General features: G+C 51.6%; 1 protein-coding gene across 1 annotated transcript in view; it reads right to left on the reverse strand.

The window, feature by feature from the left end:
- Positions 1–8,436, reverse strand: part of LOC148833263 (adenylate cyclase type 2) — a 63,361-nt gene extending 54,925 nt beyond the window's left edge. Inside the window, exons 1-2 of the mRNA XM_088915972.1 lie at positions 8,053–8,436; positions 290–2,089 (exon numbers count right to left, since the gene is read on the reverse strand). Coding sequence (XP_088772098.1) covers positions 290–898 — 609 coding nt within the window. The 5' untranslated portion in view covers positions 899–2,089; positions 8,053–8,436. The remainder of the gene's footprint in view (positions 1–289; positions 2,090–8,052) is intronic.
- Between the last annotated feature and the right edge of the window lie 9,403 nt (positions 8,437–17,839).

Here is a 17,839-nt window from a genome sequence, read left to right on the forward strand (position 1 = left end):
CGGCGATGCTCTGACACACACACACACACACACACTGTACACTGACCAGTCCAGACACAATGACCAGCGGCGATGCTCTGACACACACACACTGTACACTGACCAGTCCAGACACAATGACCAGCGGCGATGCTCTGACACACACACACACACACTGTACACTGACCAGTCCAGACACAATGACCAGCGGCGATGCTCTGACACACACACACACACACACACACACACACACACACACTGTACACTGACCAGTCCAGACACACTGACCAGCAGCGATGCTCTGCCTCACCCTCTGCGTGCAGACGAAGATGAGGATGATGATGATGCAGAACCCGATGGTCAGCACCAGTCCGGACACCATCATGGGGGTCTCCCCCACGCAGTGTAGACACCCTCGGGACAGCACCCTGAAAACGCCACAGCGCCCGCAGCACCCCTGGCTGCACCCCCTTCCCCCCGGCCCCCCTGCACCCCGACCCCGACCCCGACCCCGACCCCTGGCCCGGGGCGTGCTCCGGGGGACAGGGGACAGGGAGGGTGTCCTTTCGGTGTGTTGGGGTGCCTGCGCCCCAACATTCTCAGAATTACTGAGGTGCCCGAGTTCAAATTGCTCCACGGGACCCCCCTGTGACCCCATGACCCTGGAGATTTCGAGGTCCCTTTTCTCTGCTTGACCTGCAGAACTGTCTTCGTTTTGGGGGGCACCACTGTCACCCTGCACCCCGCTGTTGGCTTGGATGTCCCCTGGCACAGCGGGAGGGTCCAGGCTGTTGGAGCCAGGGGTGTTGGGGTGACCACCAGGTTTGTCTCTGGGATCCGAGTTGTGTTCTACAGTTTTGGGGTCTACCCCAATTTGGGGGGCCCCCTCCCTCTGCCCATCATGGGGTTCTGCTGGCATGTCAACGCTGTCAGTAGGTTTAGTTGCTCTGCCTCAGTCCTGTCTGCCTCAGTCCTGTGTGCCTCAGTCTTGTCTCCCTCAGTCCTGTGTGCCTCAGAACTGGGTTACCTCAGTCCTCTGCCTCAGTCCTGTCTGCCTCAGTCCTGTGTGCGTCAGATCTGTGTCCCTCAGTCCTCTGCCTCAGTCCTCTGCCTCAGTCCTGTGTGCCTCAGTCCTCTGCCTCAGTCCTGTGTGCCTCAGTCCTGTGTGCCTCAGTCCTGTGTGCCTCAGTCTGTCTCAGATCTGTCTGTCTCAGTCCTGTGTGCCTCAGTCCTGTCTGTCTCAGTCCTCTGCCTCCGTCCTGTCTGCCTCAGATCTGGGTATCTCAGTCCTGTCTGCCTCAGATCTGTGTGCCTCAGTCCTCTGCCTCAGTCCTGTGTGCCTCAGATCTGTGTGCCTCAGTTCTCTACCTCAGTCCTGTCTGCCTCAGTCCTGTGTGCCTCAGTCCTGTGTGCCTCAGTCTGTCTCAGATCTGTCTGTCTCAGTCCTGTGTGCCTCAGTCTGTCTCAGATCTGTCTGTCTCAGTCCTGTGTGCCTCCGTCCTGTCTGCCTCAGATCGGTGTGCCTCAGTCCTCACTCTGTAAAACCTTAAAATACTGGGTGGAGTCCAGCCACCTGTTCTCTTGAAGATGAAGGCGAGGGCGGTGCAGTTGTGTTTCTTACTGAGGAAAAACCAGCGCCTGGGAACTAACCCTTCTCCTTGTTCTCCACACTGACGAGGTCTTCAAACACAGAAGACGAGGAGCAAACCGCTTCCATCAGGGAAAAGCTGCTCGACAGAGACGGGGGCAAAGGGGAGGAACCAAAGAACGGCAGGACACAGGGACGGACCAGGCAGGGGGACACTGTTGCAGGAAGGAAACGTTTTGTAGTTTTTTTCACCAGCTGACATTCGATCTCCTTCTCGCAAAACAGAGAGACGGGCAACGTGGCCCCTGAGTTTCGCCCCTTCTTCTCCTGTCCCCCTACCTCCCCGCTGTGCCACACGGGTGGGTGGACCGTAATCAGAGACGCACAAACCGCACTTCCTGTGCACCAGCGGAGGGGGCCACCATCAGGAGCCCTGTGCTGCAGTCACAGTGGAGACTGTGACTCGTACTGCAGCTGGGCGGATCTCCACGGGTTCTTCAGCAAAACCTGACACTGATTCGCCTGTTGGAAACAAACAGGAAATGACTTCACTACAGCTTGAAGACACATTCAAATATCTTCACCAAAATGTCAGTGTCAGAGTGTCTGTATGAACCCCTCTCTCTCAGTGCAGTGTTAATGTACTGGAGTGTCCAGTCAGTGTGTCTGTATGAACCCCTCTCTCTCAGTGCAGTGTTAATGTACTGGAGTGTCCAGTCAGTCAGTGTGTCTGTATGAACCCCTCTCTCAGTGCAGTGTTAATGTACTGGAGTGTCCAGTCAGTGTGTCTGTATGAACCCCTCTCTCTCAGTGCAGTGTTAATGTACTGGAGTGTCCAGTCAGTCAGTGTGTCTGTATGAACCCCTCTCTCTCAGTGCAGTGTTAATGTACTGGAGTGTCCAGTCAGTCAGTGTGTCTGTATGAACCCCTCTCTCTCAGTGCAGTGTTAATGTACTGGAGTGTCCAGTCAGTCAGTGTGTCTGTATGAACCCCTCTCTCTCAGTGCAGTGTTAATGTACTGGAGTGTCCAGTCAGTGTGTCTGTATGAACCCCTCTCTCTCAGTGCAGTGTTAATGTACTGGAGTGTCCAGTCAGTGTGTCTGTATGAACCCCTCTCTCTCAGTGCAGTGTTAATGTACTGGAGTGTCCAGTCAGTCAGTGTGTCTGTATTAACCTCTCTCTCTCAGTGCAGTGTTAATGTACTGGAGTGTCCAGTCAGTCAGTGTGTCTGTATGAACCCCTCTCTCTCAGTGCAGTGTTAATGTACTGGAGTGTCCAGTCAGTCAGTGTGTCTGTATGAACCCCTCTCTCTCAGTGCAGTGTTAATGTACTGGAGTGTCCAGTCAGTCAGTGTGTCTGTATGAACCCCTCTCTCTCAGTGCAGTGTTAATGTACTGGAGTGTCCAGTCAGTCAGTGTGTCTGTATGAACCCCTCTCTCTCAGTGCAGTGTTAATGTACTGGAGTGTCCAGTCAGTCAGTGTGTCTGTATGAACCCCTCTCTCTCAGTGCAGTGTTAATGTACTGGAGTGTCCAGTCAGTCAGTGTGTCTGTATGAACCCCTCTCTCTCAGTGCAGTGTTAATGTACTGGAGTGTCCAGTCAGTCAGTGTGTCTGTATGAACCCCTCTCTCTCAGTGCAGTGTTAATGTACTGGAGTGTCCAGTCAGTCAGTGTGTCTGTATGAACCCCTCTCTCTCAGTGCAGTGTTAATGTACTGGAGTGTCCAGTCAGTCAGTGTGTCTGTATGAACCCCTCTCTCTCAGTGCAGTGTTAATGTACTGGAGTGTCCAGTCAGTCAGTGTGTCTCTATTATACTATCTACAAACAGAGAAACTTTATTTTGCTTTTTATTTTCATCGCTAGGTAACAGAAAAAAACTATAAAATATGTGCATTAAAAGCTAATGAACTGTAATTAAAAGCTATTGAACAGGAAGAGATATACTCACAATCAAATCCTTCCACCGTCAGTTTATAAAATCCTTTAACAAAGACTATCTATGACTGACACCAGTAAAAGACATGCCCATTAGTGAAGAAGATCTCTCACCTGTGCCAGAGTGCACTGTATCTGTGATCAGAGTCCTCATGACATTTCAAGCAGCATTGAGGCTATTTCAGGTGATGAAGTCTCCTCCCTAAAGTTCACTCCCTCCTCTCAGTCAGAAGCACTGTGGCAGATTAACTCCTCCCTCTCCGATTATAACTCTGGCACAATATGTACTGTCCCTAGTGTAACTGCTGTCCCTCTCCTCTCATACTCACCCTGAACTCACCAGCTCACACACTGTCACACCTGAGTGTACTGTAGACACTACTAGTGTCACTGCTGTCCCTCTCCTCTCTCACTCACCCTGAACTCACCAGCACACACACACTGTCACACCTGAGTGTACTGTAGACACTACTAGTGTCACTGCTGTCCCTCTCCTCTCACACTCACCCTGAACTCACCAGCTCACACACTGTCACACCTGAGTGTACTGTAGACACTACTAGTGTCACTGCTGTCCCTCTCCTCTCTCACTCACCCTGAACTCACCAGCACACACACACTGTTACACCTGACTGTACTGTAGACACTATTAGTGTCACTGCTGTCCCTCTCCTCTCACACTCACCCTGAACCCACCAGCTCACACACACTGTCACACCTGACTGTACTGTAGACACTATTAGTGTCACTGCTGTCCCTCTCACACTCACCCTGAACCCACCAGCTCACACACAGTCACACCTGACTGTACTGTAGACACTACTAGTGTCACTGCTGTCCCTCTCCTCTCACACTCACCCTGAACTCACCAGCACACACACACTGTCACACCTGACTGTACTGTAGACACTATTAGTGTCACTGCTGTCCCTCTCCTCTCACACTCACCCTGAACTCACCAGCACACACACACTGTCACACCTGACTGTACTGTAGACACTACTAGTGTCACTGCTGTCCCTCTCCTCTCACACTCACCTTGAACTCACCAGCACACACACACTGTCACACCTGACTGTACGGTAGACACTACTAGTGTCACTGCTGTCCCTCTCCTCTCACACTCACCCTGAACTCACCAGCACACACACACGCTGTCACACCTGACTGTACTGTAGACACTACTAGTGTCACTGCTGTCCCTCTCCTCTCACACTCAGCCTAAACTCACCAGCACACACACACTGTTACACCTGACTGTACTGTAGACACTACTAGTGTCACTGCTGTCCCTCTCCTCTCACACTCACCCTGAACTCACCAGCACACACACACTGTCACACCTGACTGTACTGTAGACACTACTAGTGTCACTGCTGACCCTCTCCTCTCACACTCACCCTGAACTCACCAGCACACACACTGTCACACCTGACTGTACTGTAGACACTACTAGTGTCACTGCTGACCCTCTCCTCTCACACTCACCCTGAACTCTCCAGCACACACACACTATCACACCTGACTGTACTGTAGACACTACTAGTGTCACTGCTGTCCCTCTCCTCTCACACTCACCCTGAACTCACCAGCACACACACACTGTCACACCTGACTGTACTGTAGACACTATTAGTGTCACTGCTGTATCTTTTTCTTTTGTTCTGTCCACAATCTCACTGGGCTGTACTGTTCTGTGCTGTTTCAGATGGGAAACGAATTCGCTGCCTGAATTCCAGGACAGAAGCTCACTGGCCTCAGGTGAACAAGAAGAACAGAAGCCGCCCAGTTACTGACAGGGGGCTGATTTCCATACAGAGAGGATCTCACAACCCAGCCCGTTGTCTCCCCTCTAAACAAACCTTCCGACCGCAACCTGATAGGCAAATCAGCACAGCACAGGGCCCTCCGGCCACCCCCTCCCTGTAACAGTCCAGTTGCAATAGGGGCTACAGTCCCAGTAAAGGAGAACAGCCCTGTTACAATAGGAGCTACAGTCCAGTACAGGAGAACAGTCCTGTTATAATAGGAGCTACAGTCCCAGTACAGCAGAACAGTCCTGTTACAATAGGGGCTACAGTCCAGTACAGTAGACCAGTCCAGTTACAATAGGAGCTACAGTCCAGTACAGGAGAACAGTCCTGTTACAATAGGAGCTACAGTCCCAGTACAAGAGAACAGTCCTGTTACAATAGGAGCTACAGTCCCAGTACAGTAGAACAGTCCTGTTACAATAGGAGCTACAGTCCAGTACAGTAGAACAGTCCTGTTACAATAGGAGCTACAGTCCCAGTACAGTAGAACAATCCTGTTACAATAGGAGCTACAGTCCAGTACAGGAGAACAGTCCTGTTACAATAGGAGCTACAGTCCCAGTACAAGAGAACAGTCCTGTTACAATAGGAGCTACAGTCCAGTACAGGAGAACAGTCCTGTTACAATAGGAGCTACAGTCCCAGTACAAGAGAACAGTCCTGTTACAATAGGGGCTACAGTCCCAGTAAAGGAGAACAGTCCTGTTACAATAGGAGCTACAGTCCAGTACAGGAGAACAGTCCTGTTACAATAGGAGCTACAGTCCCAGTACAGCAGAACAGTCCTGTTACAATAGGGGCTACAGTCCAGTACAGTAGACCAGTCCAGTTACAATAGGAGCTACAGTCCCAGTACAGTAGAACAGTCCAGTTACAATAGGAGCTACAGTCCAGTACAGGAGAACAGTCCAGTTACAATAGGAGCTACAGTCCCAGTACAGGAGAACAGTCCAGTTACAATAGGACCTACAGTCCCAGTACAGGAGAACAGTCCTGTTACAATAGGAGCTACAGTCCAGTACAGTAGAACAGTCCAGTTACAATAGGAGCTACAGTCCCAGTACAGTAGAACAGTCTGTTACAATAGGAGCTACAGTCCAGTACAGTAGACCAGCCCTGTTACAATAGGAGCTACAGTCCAGTACAGGAGAACAGTCCTGTTACAATAGGAGCTACAGTCCCAGTACAGTAGAACAGTCCTGTTACAATAGGAGCTACAGTCCCAGTACAGTAGAACAGTCCTGTTACAACAGGAGCTACAGTCCAGTACAGTAGAACAGTCCAGTTACAATAGTAGCTACAGTCCCAGTACAGTAGAACAGTCCTGTTACAATAGGAGCTACAGTCCAGTACAGTAGAACAGTCCAGTTTCAATAGTAGCTACAGTCCCAGTACAGTAGAACAGTCCTGTTACAATAGTAGCTATTGTAGTCCTGTTACAATAGGAGCTACAGTCCAGTGCAGTAGAACAGTCCAGTTACAATAGGAGCTACAGTCCAGTACAGGAGAACAGTCCTGTTACAATAGGAGCTACAGTCCCAGTACAGGAGAACAGTCCAGTTACAATAGGAGCTACAGTCCCAGTACAGGAGAACAGTCCAGTTACAATAGGAGCTACAGTCCCAGTACAGGAGAACAGTCCAGTTACAATAGGAGCTACAGTCCAGTACAGTAGAACAGTCCTGTTGCAATAGGGGCTACAGTCCCAGTAAAGGAGAACAGCCCTGTTACAATAGGAGCTACAGTCCAGTACAGGAGAACAGTCCAGTTACAATAGGAGCTACAGTCCAGTACAGGAGAACAGCCCTGTTACAATAGGAGCTACAGTCCAGTACAGTAGAACAGTCCAGTTACAATAGGAGCTACAGTCCAGTACAGGAGAACAGTCCTGTTACAATAGGAGCTACAGTCCCAGTACAGCAGAACAGTCCTGTTACAATAGGGGCTACAGTCCAGTACAGTAGACCAGTCCAGTTACAATAGGAGCTACAGTCCCAGTACAGTAGACCAGTCCAGTTACAATAGGAGCTACAGTCCCAGTACAGGAGAACAGTCCAGTTACAATAGGAGCTACAGTCCAGTACAGGAGAACAGTCCAGTTACAATAGGAGCTACAGTCCCAGTACAGTAGAACAGTCCAGTTACAATAGGAGCTACAGTCCAGTACAGTAGAACAGTCCTGTTACAATAGGAGCTACAGTCCAGTACAGTAGAACAGTCCTGTTACAATAGGGGCTACAGTCCCAGTACAGGAGAACAGTCCAGTTACAATAGGGGCTACAGTCCCAGTACAAGAGAACAGTCTGTTACAATAGGAGCTACAGTCCCAGTACAGGAGTACAGTCCAGTTACAATAGGAGCTACAGTCCAGTACAGGAGAACAGTCCAGTTACAATAGGAGCTACAGTCCCAGTACAGTAGAACAGTCCAGTACAGGAGAACAGCCCTGTTACAATAGGAGCTACAGTCCCAGTACAGGAGAACAGTCCAGTTACAACAGGAGCTACAGTCCCAGTACAGGAGAACAGTCCAGTTACAATAGGAGCTACAGTCCCAGTACAGGAGAACAGTCCAGTTACAATAGGAGCTACAGTCCCAGTACAGGAGAACAGTAGAGCAGTCGTGTTCTAGTGGACTTTTTTTAGTTTGAATTTAAATGAAAAGCGAGGCTGTTTTGTGTTCTTCTGAGCGGAGAAGATTCCTATTGTAGTTTTTATGTAATAATAAAGTTCTTACCTGTTTTCTTCCACTGCCGGTTCAAGGGTCAGGTCCCCCCCTCCCTGCACCTCATCTTTCCTCCCAGATCTGAGTCCCTCGCTCGGGGCTCCCCCCTGTCCTCGCGCGCCCCGCTTCCCGGCGTCAGGGCGGCTCGCGGGGCTCGCGGGGCTCGTCGACTCCTCGCGCGTGAGCGCGCGCGCGCTCCGGCTGGACTCGGAGCCCGTCCGGACTCGGGACCCGGAGTGTGTGCTAGAAACCGTCCCGACTAAGAACTTGAATATCTGAGGACGGAGCTCGTTCTGAGAGTTGTCTCCTCAGCGCTCGTCGTCCTCGGTGTTGTGCGCGGCAGACGAGGTGCCGTTCCTCCAGGTGTTAAAACCCCCTCGTGTTTGCGTGTGTGTGTGTGTGTTTCCTTGTGTGAAACAGACTGGAAATTGTTCGGATTTCTAGGGCTGGACTCGCTAAACCCGTTGTACCGGTGACATTTTGGAGGAATGCTCCAGAAGAGTTTCTCTCCGGGGGTGGTGACAGACGCTTGGACGGGCTGCTGCTTTTTCATCCGGATTCTTTATCTTCCACACAATTCACAAGTGTCGACTCTCATTTCCACAGGGATGTCAGAGGAGCCACGCAGAGACACGCTGACACACTTTGAAACACACTGACACAAGTGCACACACACACACAGATACACACTGACAATCCTACAGAGCCTCACACAGTGACACACTCACATAAACACACACTGACAAACTCAGATCCTCTCAGTGACTCACACACAAAGATACACACTGACAAGAAACACACAGAGCCTCACACAGTGACTCACACACAAAGATACACACTGACAAGAAACACACAGAGCCTCACACAGTGACTCACACACAAAGATACACACTGACAAGAAACACACAGAGCCTCACACAGTGACTTACACACAGGGATACACAAGTGCACAGACACACACAGACAACAAACAAACAGAGCCTCACACAGTCACACACAAGTGCACAAACGCACACAGACACACTGACAACAAACCCACAGAGCCTCACACAGTGACTTACACACAGGGATACACAAGTGCACAGACACACACAGACAACAAACCCACAGAGCCTCACACAGTCACACACAAGTGCACAAACACACAGAGACACACAACCCACCACAGAGAGACAGAAAAGACAATGAGCACGCAGGAGTCTTGACTTGGGAAGCAGTGTGTGAGTGTGTGTCCTGTCACAATGTGGATCACTTCGCTGTGAGATGAACTCGCAACAGTGCAAGCTCACTGGGCAGCAGTGTGTGAGTGTGTGTCCTGTCACAATGTGGATCACTTCGCTGTGAGATGAACTCGCAACAGTGCAAGCTCACCGGGCAGCAGTGTGTGAGTGTGTGTCCTGTCACAGTGTGGATCACTTCGCTGTGAGATGAACTCGCAACAGTGCAAGCTCACCGGGCAGCAGTGTGTGAGTGTGTGTCCTGTCACAGTGTGGATCACTTCGCTGTGAGATGAACTCGCAACAGTGCAAGCTCACCGGGCAGCAGTGTGTGAGTGTGTGTCCTGTCACAGTGTGGATCACTTCGCTGTGAGATGAACTCGCAACAGTGCAAGCTCACCGGGCAGCAGTGTGTGAGTGTGTGTCCTGTCACAGTGTGGATCACTTCGCTGTGAGATGAACTCGCAACAGTGCAAGCTCACCGGGCAGCAGTGTGTGAGTGTGTGTCCTGTCACAGTGTGGATCACTTCGCTGTGAGATGAACTCGCAACAGTGCAAGCTCACCGGGCAGCAGCGTGTGAGTGTGTGTCCTGTCACAATGTGGATCACTTCGCTGTGAGATTAACTCGCAACAGTGCAAGCTCACCGGGCAGCAGCGTGTGAGTGTGTGTCCTGTCACAATGTGGATCACTTCGCTGTGAGATGAACTCGCAACAGTGCAAGCTCACCGGGCAGCAGTGTGTGAGTGTGTGTCCTGTCACAATGTGGATCACTTCGCTGTGAGATGAACTCGCAACAGTGCAAGCTCACCGGGCAGCAGTGTGTGAGTGTGTGTCCTGTCACAATGTGGATCACTTCGCTGTGAGATGAACTCGCAACAGTGCAAGCTCACCGGGTGCTCCGACAGCCGCTCTGCTCAGAGCAGAGGAGAGAAACAGCAGCAGATGGACTGAGTTTTTACAGTGCATTCAAACCTGCCCCTGCCCCTGCCCCTGCCCCAGCTCCAGCAGCAGTGTGTCTGGGGTCTGAGCAGTCACTGCAGCTGTTTGGATGCAGCTCAGGAGAGGAGGAGAGAGAGGAGAGAGAGGAGAGGAGAGAGAGGATTTCATTATTTTATTTGCTTTGGCAACACTGATTGTACCCATCGGTCATGCTAATAAAGCACCTTGAATTGAACTGAATTGAGAGGAGAGGGGAGAGAGGGAGAGGAAAGTGAGGGAGAGGGGAGAGGGGAGAGGGGAGGAGAGAGGAGAGCGAGGAAGAGAGAGGATAAGGAGAGAGGGAGAGGGGAGAGAGGATAAGGAGGAGGGGAGGAGAGGGGAGAGGGGAGAGGGGAGAGAGGATAAGGAGGAGGGGAGGAGAGGGGAGAGGGGAGAGGGGATAAGGAGGAGGAGAGGGGAGAGAGGATAAGGAGGAGGGGGGAGAGAGGAGGCCTCTCTCTCTCCTGTCCCTCTGTCCCTCTGTTTCACAGTCCTGTGTGAGTGCATTGAATATCACCCAAATCCTCCATGATCCCTCTGAGAGGGTGAGTTCAGTTTCCTCGTTAGCGGTGGGGGGTTAATTAGTGCGTTGATGAGCTGAGGAGCCCCAGGAATGGAACAGAAGTCTCCCACCGGGAGAGAGGATGCAAGAGAGGAAGGATGATTTTAAACCCTCTCCTCTCCTTCACTCTGTGGTCTCTCTCTATTCTCCCCCCCCTCTCTTCTTCCCCTGAGGTCTCTCTCCTCCTCCTCCTTTCTCCCTCTGTCCTCTCCCCTCTCTCTCTCTTCCTTTCTCCTTTTCATATCCTCTCCTTATCTCTCCCATTCCACCCCTCTGTCTCCCTCTCCTCCTTTCTCTCCTCCTGTCTCTCTGTCCCCGTCTCTCTCCCTCTCCTCCTCTCTCTCTGTGGCTGTCTCTCTCCCATCCCCTCCTCCTGTCTCTCTCTCCTCTCCTCCTGTCTCTCTCCCTCTCTCCCCTCCTCCTGTCTCTCTGTCTCTATCTCCTCTCTTCCCTCTCTCTCCCCTCCTCCTGTCTCTCTGTCTCTCCCTCTCTCTCTCTCCTCTCCCCGTCTCTCTCCCTCTCTCCCAGTCTTTGATATTATACACAGTAATTGAAAGGTGGTCCATTGTGATGGATATGTGTCCTTTCCTGCCTCAGCATTTATCAATAATTTAGCCCTTCGTCACCACCTCCCCCTCCCTCCACACTGCTTTCTTAATGTCAGAGCAGGACTGTGTGGGTTTGTGTACGTGGATGGGTCTGTCTGTGTGAGTGTGTGTACATGTGTGGGTCTGTCTGTGTGGGTGTTGTAGTGTGTATGAGTCTGCATGAGTATGTGTGAATGTGTCTGTGTGTGTGAGTGTGTGTCGGTCTGTCTGAGTGTGTATTTGTGTGAGTGTGTGTATATGTGTGGGTGTTGTAGTGTGTATGAGTCTGCATGAGTATGCGTGAATGTGTCTGTGTGTGTGAGTGTGTCGGTCTGTCTGAGTGTGTATTTGTGTGAGTGTGTGTATATGTGTGGGTGTTGTAGTGTGTATGAGTCTGCATGAGTATGCGTGAATGTGGCTGTGTGTGTATGTGTGTGGGTGTTGTAGTGTGTATGAGTCTGCATGAGTATGCGTGAATGTATCTGTGTGTGTAAGTGTGTGTCGTCTGTCCGAGTGTATTTTTGTGTATGTACAGTATGTGTGTGAGGTTATGTGTGTGGATCTGTCTGTGTGGGTGTTGGTATGGGTCTTGACCGCTAGACCAGCTGTCCTCCCGGTACAACAGGGTCGGCACCTTGACCACTGGACCAGCTGTCCTCCCGGTACAACAGGGTCAGCACCTTGACCACCGGACCAGCTGTCCTCCCGGTACAACAGGGTCAGCACCTTGACCACCGGACCAGCTGTCCTCCCGGTACAACAGGGTCGGCACCTTGACCGCCGGACCAGCTGTCCTCCCGGTACAACAGGGTCGGCACCTTGACCGCCGGACCAGCTGGCCTCCCGGTACAACAGGGTCGGCACCTTGACCGCCGGACCAGCTGTCCTCCCGGTACAACAGGGTCGGCACCTTGACCGCCGGACCAGCTGTCCTCCCGGTACAACAGGGTCGGCACCTTGACCGCCGGACCAGCTGTCCTCCCGGTACAACAGGGTCGGCACCTTGACCGCCGGACCAGCTGTCCTCCCGGTACAACAGGGTCGGCACCTTGACCGCCGGACCAGCTGGCCTCCCTTTGTGTGGGTAACGAAGGGATATATGACACAGAGAGACAGATTATAACAGAAAGCCCTTGACAAACAGACACAACATACAGGGGCTATCAAAAGTATTCACCCCCCTTGGACCTTTCTGACATCTTACCGTGTTACCATATAGAACCACAATGTATTTACAGTACATGGGACCGATCGACACCGAACACTATCATGTCACAGTGGAAATAAATTCTGCAGATCCTCCTATATTAATTATAAATATAAAAGAGAAAACGAGTGATTGCACAAGTATTCACCCCCTTTATTGTGATGCACCTAAATAGGCTCTGCTGCAACCACAAAGTCAGTTCAGCTGTCTTCAGAAGTCACATTGTCTGTTGAACGGAGTCCACCGGTGAGCGACTAGGGTGCTTCACGGGAGCTCAGGGTGAATGCTCCTGTCTCTGGGAGGTCCCACAGTGCTTCACACGAGTTCAGGGTGAATGCTCCTGTCTCTGGGAGGTCCCACAGTGCTTCACACGAGTTCAGGGTGAATGCTCCTGTCTCTGGGAGGTCCCACAGTGCTTCACGGGAGCTCAGGGTGAATGCTCCTGTCTCTGGGAGGTCCTACAGTGCTTCACACGAGTTCAGGGTGAATGCTCCTGTCTCTGGGAGGTCCCACAGTGCTTCACACGAGTTCAGGGTGAATGCTCCTGTCTCTGGGAGGTCCCACAGTGCTTCACACGAGTTCAGGGTGAATGCTCCTGTCTCTGGGAGGTCCCACAGTGCTTCACACGAGTTCAGGGTGAATGCTCCTGTCTCTGGGAGATCCCACAGTGGATGAGCACAGCTCCCAACAAAAACCACATCATGCAGTCGAAGGAACTGGCAAAGTAATGACTTTAAAGCACCAATCAGGGGAGGGCTGTCAGAAAGTTTACCCCAGCTTCTCTCCCTGTCTGTGGGTCTCATGGAGAGCAAGCTGGGGTAAACTTTCTGACAGCCCTCCCCTGATTGGTGCTTTTCAATCACCCTGTCAGAGCGCAGGGTCAGCCATTTATACAGCACCCCTGGAGCAGCTGGGGTGAAGGGCCTCGCTCAGGGGCCCAGCAGAGTAGGATTCCTCTGCCGGCCGCGGGATTCGAACCGGCAACCTCCCAGCCACAGGCACAGCTCCTGAGCCACAGAGCCAACGCGCGCCGCCCTCGTTTCGTTAGATACACTGTGATTCCGGACGGTTACCCAACACAATGTAAAAGGAAAAGTACCAAGGGGGGAAGGGGGTGAATACTTCTGAGCGCGGCCGTGGAGGATGGCAGTCCTGAGGATGAGGGTGAGGGTGAGGATGAGGATGACACCCGTCTCCCCCCCGGCCTCTGGCGAGCGTTACAGGTGCATAGAGGCGCCCAGCCTCAGAGACGGCTTCTCCCCCAGGCTGTCAGGCGACTGAGCTCTGCCCCCGCCGCCGGCTCACGCAGATGCGATTTCTCTCTCCAGGCTGTCTGTTTTTCAACTTGTTGCTGCTGCTGCCGCTGTTCCGGGTTCGTGGTGTCGGCGAGTCCGCGTGGAAGCCGGCATGTCATCGCCCTCGCGCACATGACAATAAACCCGACCGGACCGGACCCGGACCGGACCGGCACCGAGCAGCTCCGCCCGGCGCCCGGCTGCTGAGACCGGCCCGGGAGACACGGGCGGGACGAGGCAGACGCGGTCCCCGGCGCCCGGGGCGGGGCGGCTGTTTCAGAGGTCAGGGCCGCCTGGAATGTGCTTCAGCGCGGCGCCCGGGGGCGGCGGGCAGGAGGAGGAGGAGGAGGCCGCCTCTCGCAGCCGAAGAGCAGGAAGAACAGTCGCCCGTCTTCCCGGAGGTACAGAAGCCGGCTGGTCTAGTTCTCTTTCTCTCGCCGGGCGGGGGGCGCCCCCTCGCGGCGGCCCGTCGGACCTGCGGCGACTGAGGGGGGACAGAGCGGGGAGAGACCCCAGCTTGCGCCAGGCGAGGCGAGGCGAGAACCGGAAGCCGGAGAGCGGGGGGGGAAAGAGGCACGCGCGCCAGGCGGGAGGGGGGGAATCAGGGGGCCGTGAAGCGGCGCTCGTGCCCGCAGGTGGGCCCTGTCGCGGAGAGTGACGTCATCGGAGTTCCCCCCGGCCCGGGAGCGCGTCCAGACCGTGTCTACCGCCCACGGCTCCCCACGGAGGACTGTGTCCACAACCACAACCCCCTCACTCCTCTGACCCCCACATCCCAACATGTACACTAATGTATAAATACACTAATATACACCTCACACACTGATGTACACAGACACACAGTTACACACACTAATATACACCTTCACACACTGATGTACACAGGCACACAGCTACACACACTAATATACACCTTCACACACTGATGTACACAGGCACACAGCTACACACACTAATATACACTTTCACACACTGATGTACACAGGCACACAGCTACACACACTAATGTACACCTTCACAACCCTGATGTACACAGACAGACAGCTACACACACTAATATACACCTTCACACACTGATGTAGAGGTACACACAGCTACACACACTAATATACAACTTCACACACTGATGTAGAGGTACACACAGTTACACACACTAATATACACCTTCACACACTGATGTACACAAACACACAGCTACACACACTAATGTACACCTTCACAACCCTGATGTACACAGACACACAGTTACACACACTAATACTGATATACTACATTTTTACACACTACACATGTAAAGATACACATTAAAACCTTCAAACTGATGTACAGATACACACACTGAGAACACAACTTCACACACTGATGTACAGATACATACAATGACATGCACTGATGTACAAATACACACACACAATCTCACACACTGATATACAGATATACACACTGATGAAAAAAATACTCTCAAAAACAAATACTGACACAGATACAGACTCAGAGACACACTGATGTTACAGAGACACTGTCAGACATACAGACTCAGAGACAAACTGATGTTACAGAGACACTGTCAGACATAAAGACTCAGAGACACACTGATGTTACAGAGACACTGTCAGACATACAGACTCAGAGACACACTGATGTTACAGAGACACTGTCAGACATACAGACTCAGAGACACACTGATGTTACAGAGACACTTTCAGACTGAGTGACACACTGGTGTTGCAGAGACACTGACAGACACATACAGACTCAGACACTGATGTTACACAGACACACTGACAGACACAAAACGACTCAGAGACACACTGATGCTACAGAGACACTGACAGACACACTGATGTTACACAGAGACACTGACAGACACACATACAGACTCGGAGACACAGTGATGTTACACAGACACTGTAAGACACACTGATGTTACACAGACAGACACATACAGTCTCACACTGATGTTACACAGACAGACAGACACACATACAGTCTCACACTGATGTTACACAGACACACTGACAGATACATACAGACTCAGAGACACAGTGACGTTACAGAGACATTGACAGACACATACAGACTCAGACACTGATGTTACACAGAGACATTGACAGACACACATACAGACTCAGAGACACAGTGATGTTACACAGACACACTGACAGACACACACAGACTCAGAGACACAGTGATGTTACACAGACACACTGACAGACACACACAGACTCAGACACTGATGTTACACTGATGTTACACTGAGACATTGACAGTGTCAATAGTATAGTGTTTCACAGACAGGAACTTAAAAACACAGTAAAGGACACAGACACACACACTGAAGCTGTGACACACACAGTGAAACTGTGACAGACACAGTGAAGTTGTGACACAGACACACACTGAAGCTGTGACACACACAGTGAAACTGTGACAGACACAGTGAAGTTGTGACACAGACACACACACTGAAGCTGTGACGCAGACACACACTGAAACTGTGACACACACATTGAAGCTGTGACACACACAGTGAAGTTGTGACAGACACAGACCCAGAGACACGGTGACGTTGTGATATAGACACACAGTGAAGTTGTGACAGACACGAACACACTGATCTGTGACACACACACACACGGTGACGTTGTGACATAGACACACAGTGAAGTTGTGACAGACACGAACACACTGATCTGTGACACACACACACACGGTGACGTTGTGACATAGACACACAGTGAAGTTGTGACAGACACGAACACACTGATCTGTGACACACACACACACACGGTGACGTTGTGACACAGACACACAGTGAAGTTGTGACAGACACGAACACACTGATCTGTGACACACACACACACGGTGACGTTGTGACACAGACACACAGTGAAGTTGTGACACACACACACACACGGTGAAGTTGTGACAGACACGAACACACTGATCTGTGACACACACACGGTGACGTTGTGACATAGACACACGGTGAAGTTGTGACAGACACGAACACACTGATCTGTGACACACACACACGGTGACGTTGTGACATAGACACACGGTGAAGTTGTGACAGACACGAACACACTGATCTGTGACACACACACACAGTGAAGTTGTGACAGACACGAACACACTGATCTGTGACACACACACACACACGGTGACGTTGTGACAGACACACAGTGAAGTTGTGACAGACACGAACACACTGATCTGTGACACACACACACACACACACGGTGACGTTGTGACACAGACACACAGTGAAGTTGTGACAGACACGAACACACTGATCTGTGACACACACACACACGGTGACGTTGTGACACAGACACACAGTGAAGTTGTGACACACACACACACACACGGTGAAGTTGTGACAGACACGAACACACTGATCTGTGACACACACACACGGTGACGTTGTGACATAGACACACGGTGAAGTTGTGACAGACACGAACACACTGATCTGTGACACACACACGGTGACGTTGTGACACAGACACACAGTGAAGTTGTGACAGACACGAACACACTGATCTGTGACACACACACACGGTGAAGTTGTGACAGACACGAACACACTGATCTGTGACACACACACAGTGAAGTTGTGACAGACACGAACACACTGATCTGTGACACACACACACACACGGTGACGTTGTGACACAGACACACAGTGAAGTTGTGACAGACACGAACACACTGATCTGTGACACACACACAGTGAAGTTGTGACAGACACGAACACACTGATCTGTGAACACACACACACACACGGTGACGTTGTGACACAGACACACAGTGAAGTTGTGACAGACACGAACACACTGATCTGTGACACACACACACACGGTGACGTTGATAAGGGCTTCGGGACGCGCCCACTCTGCAAACTAGCAGCGCGAAGTCACGCCCTCTCCTACTGTAGGTTTCGTTTTT

Source organism: Atractosteus spatula, chromosome 5 (assembly GCF_055471065.1).
Source record: "Atractosteus spatula isolate fAtrSpa1 chromosome 5, fAtrSpa1.hap1, whole genome shotgun sequence".
In the NCBI taxonomy this organism is placed as follows: Eukaryota; Metazoa; Chordata; class Actinopteri; order Semionotiformes; family Lepisosteidae; genus Atractosteus; species Atractosteus spatula.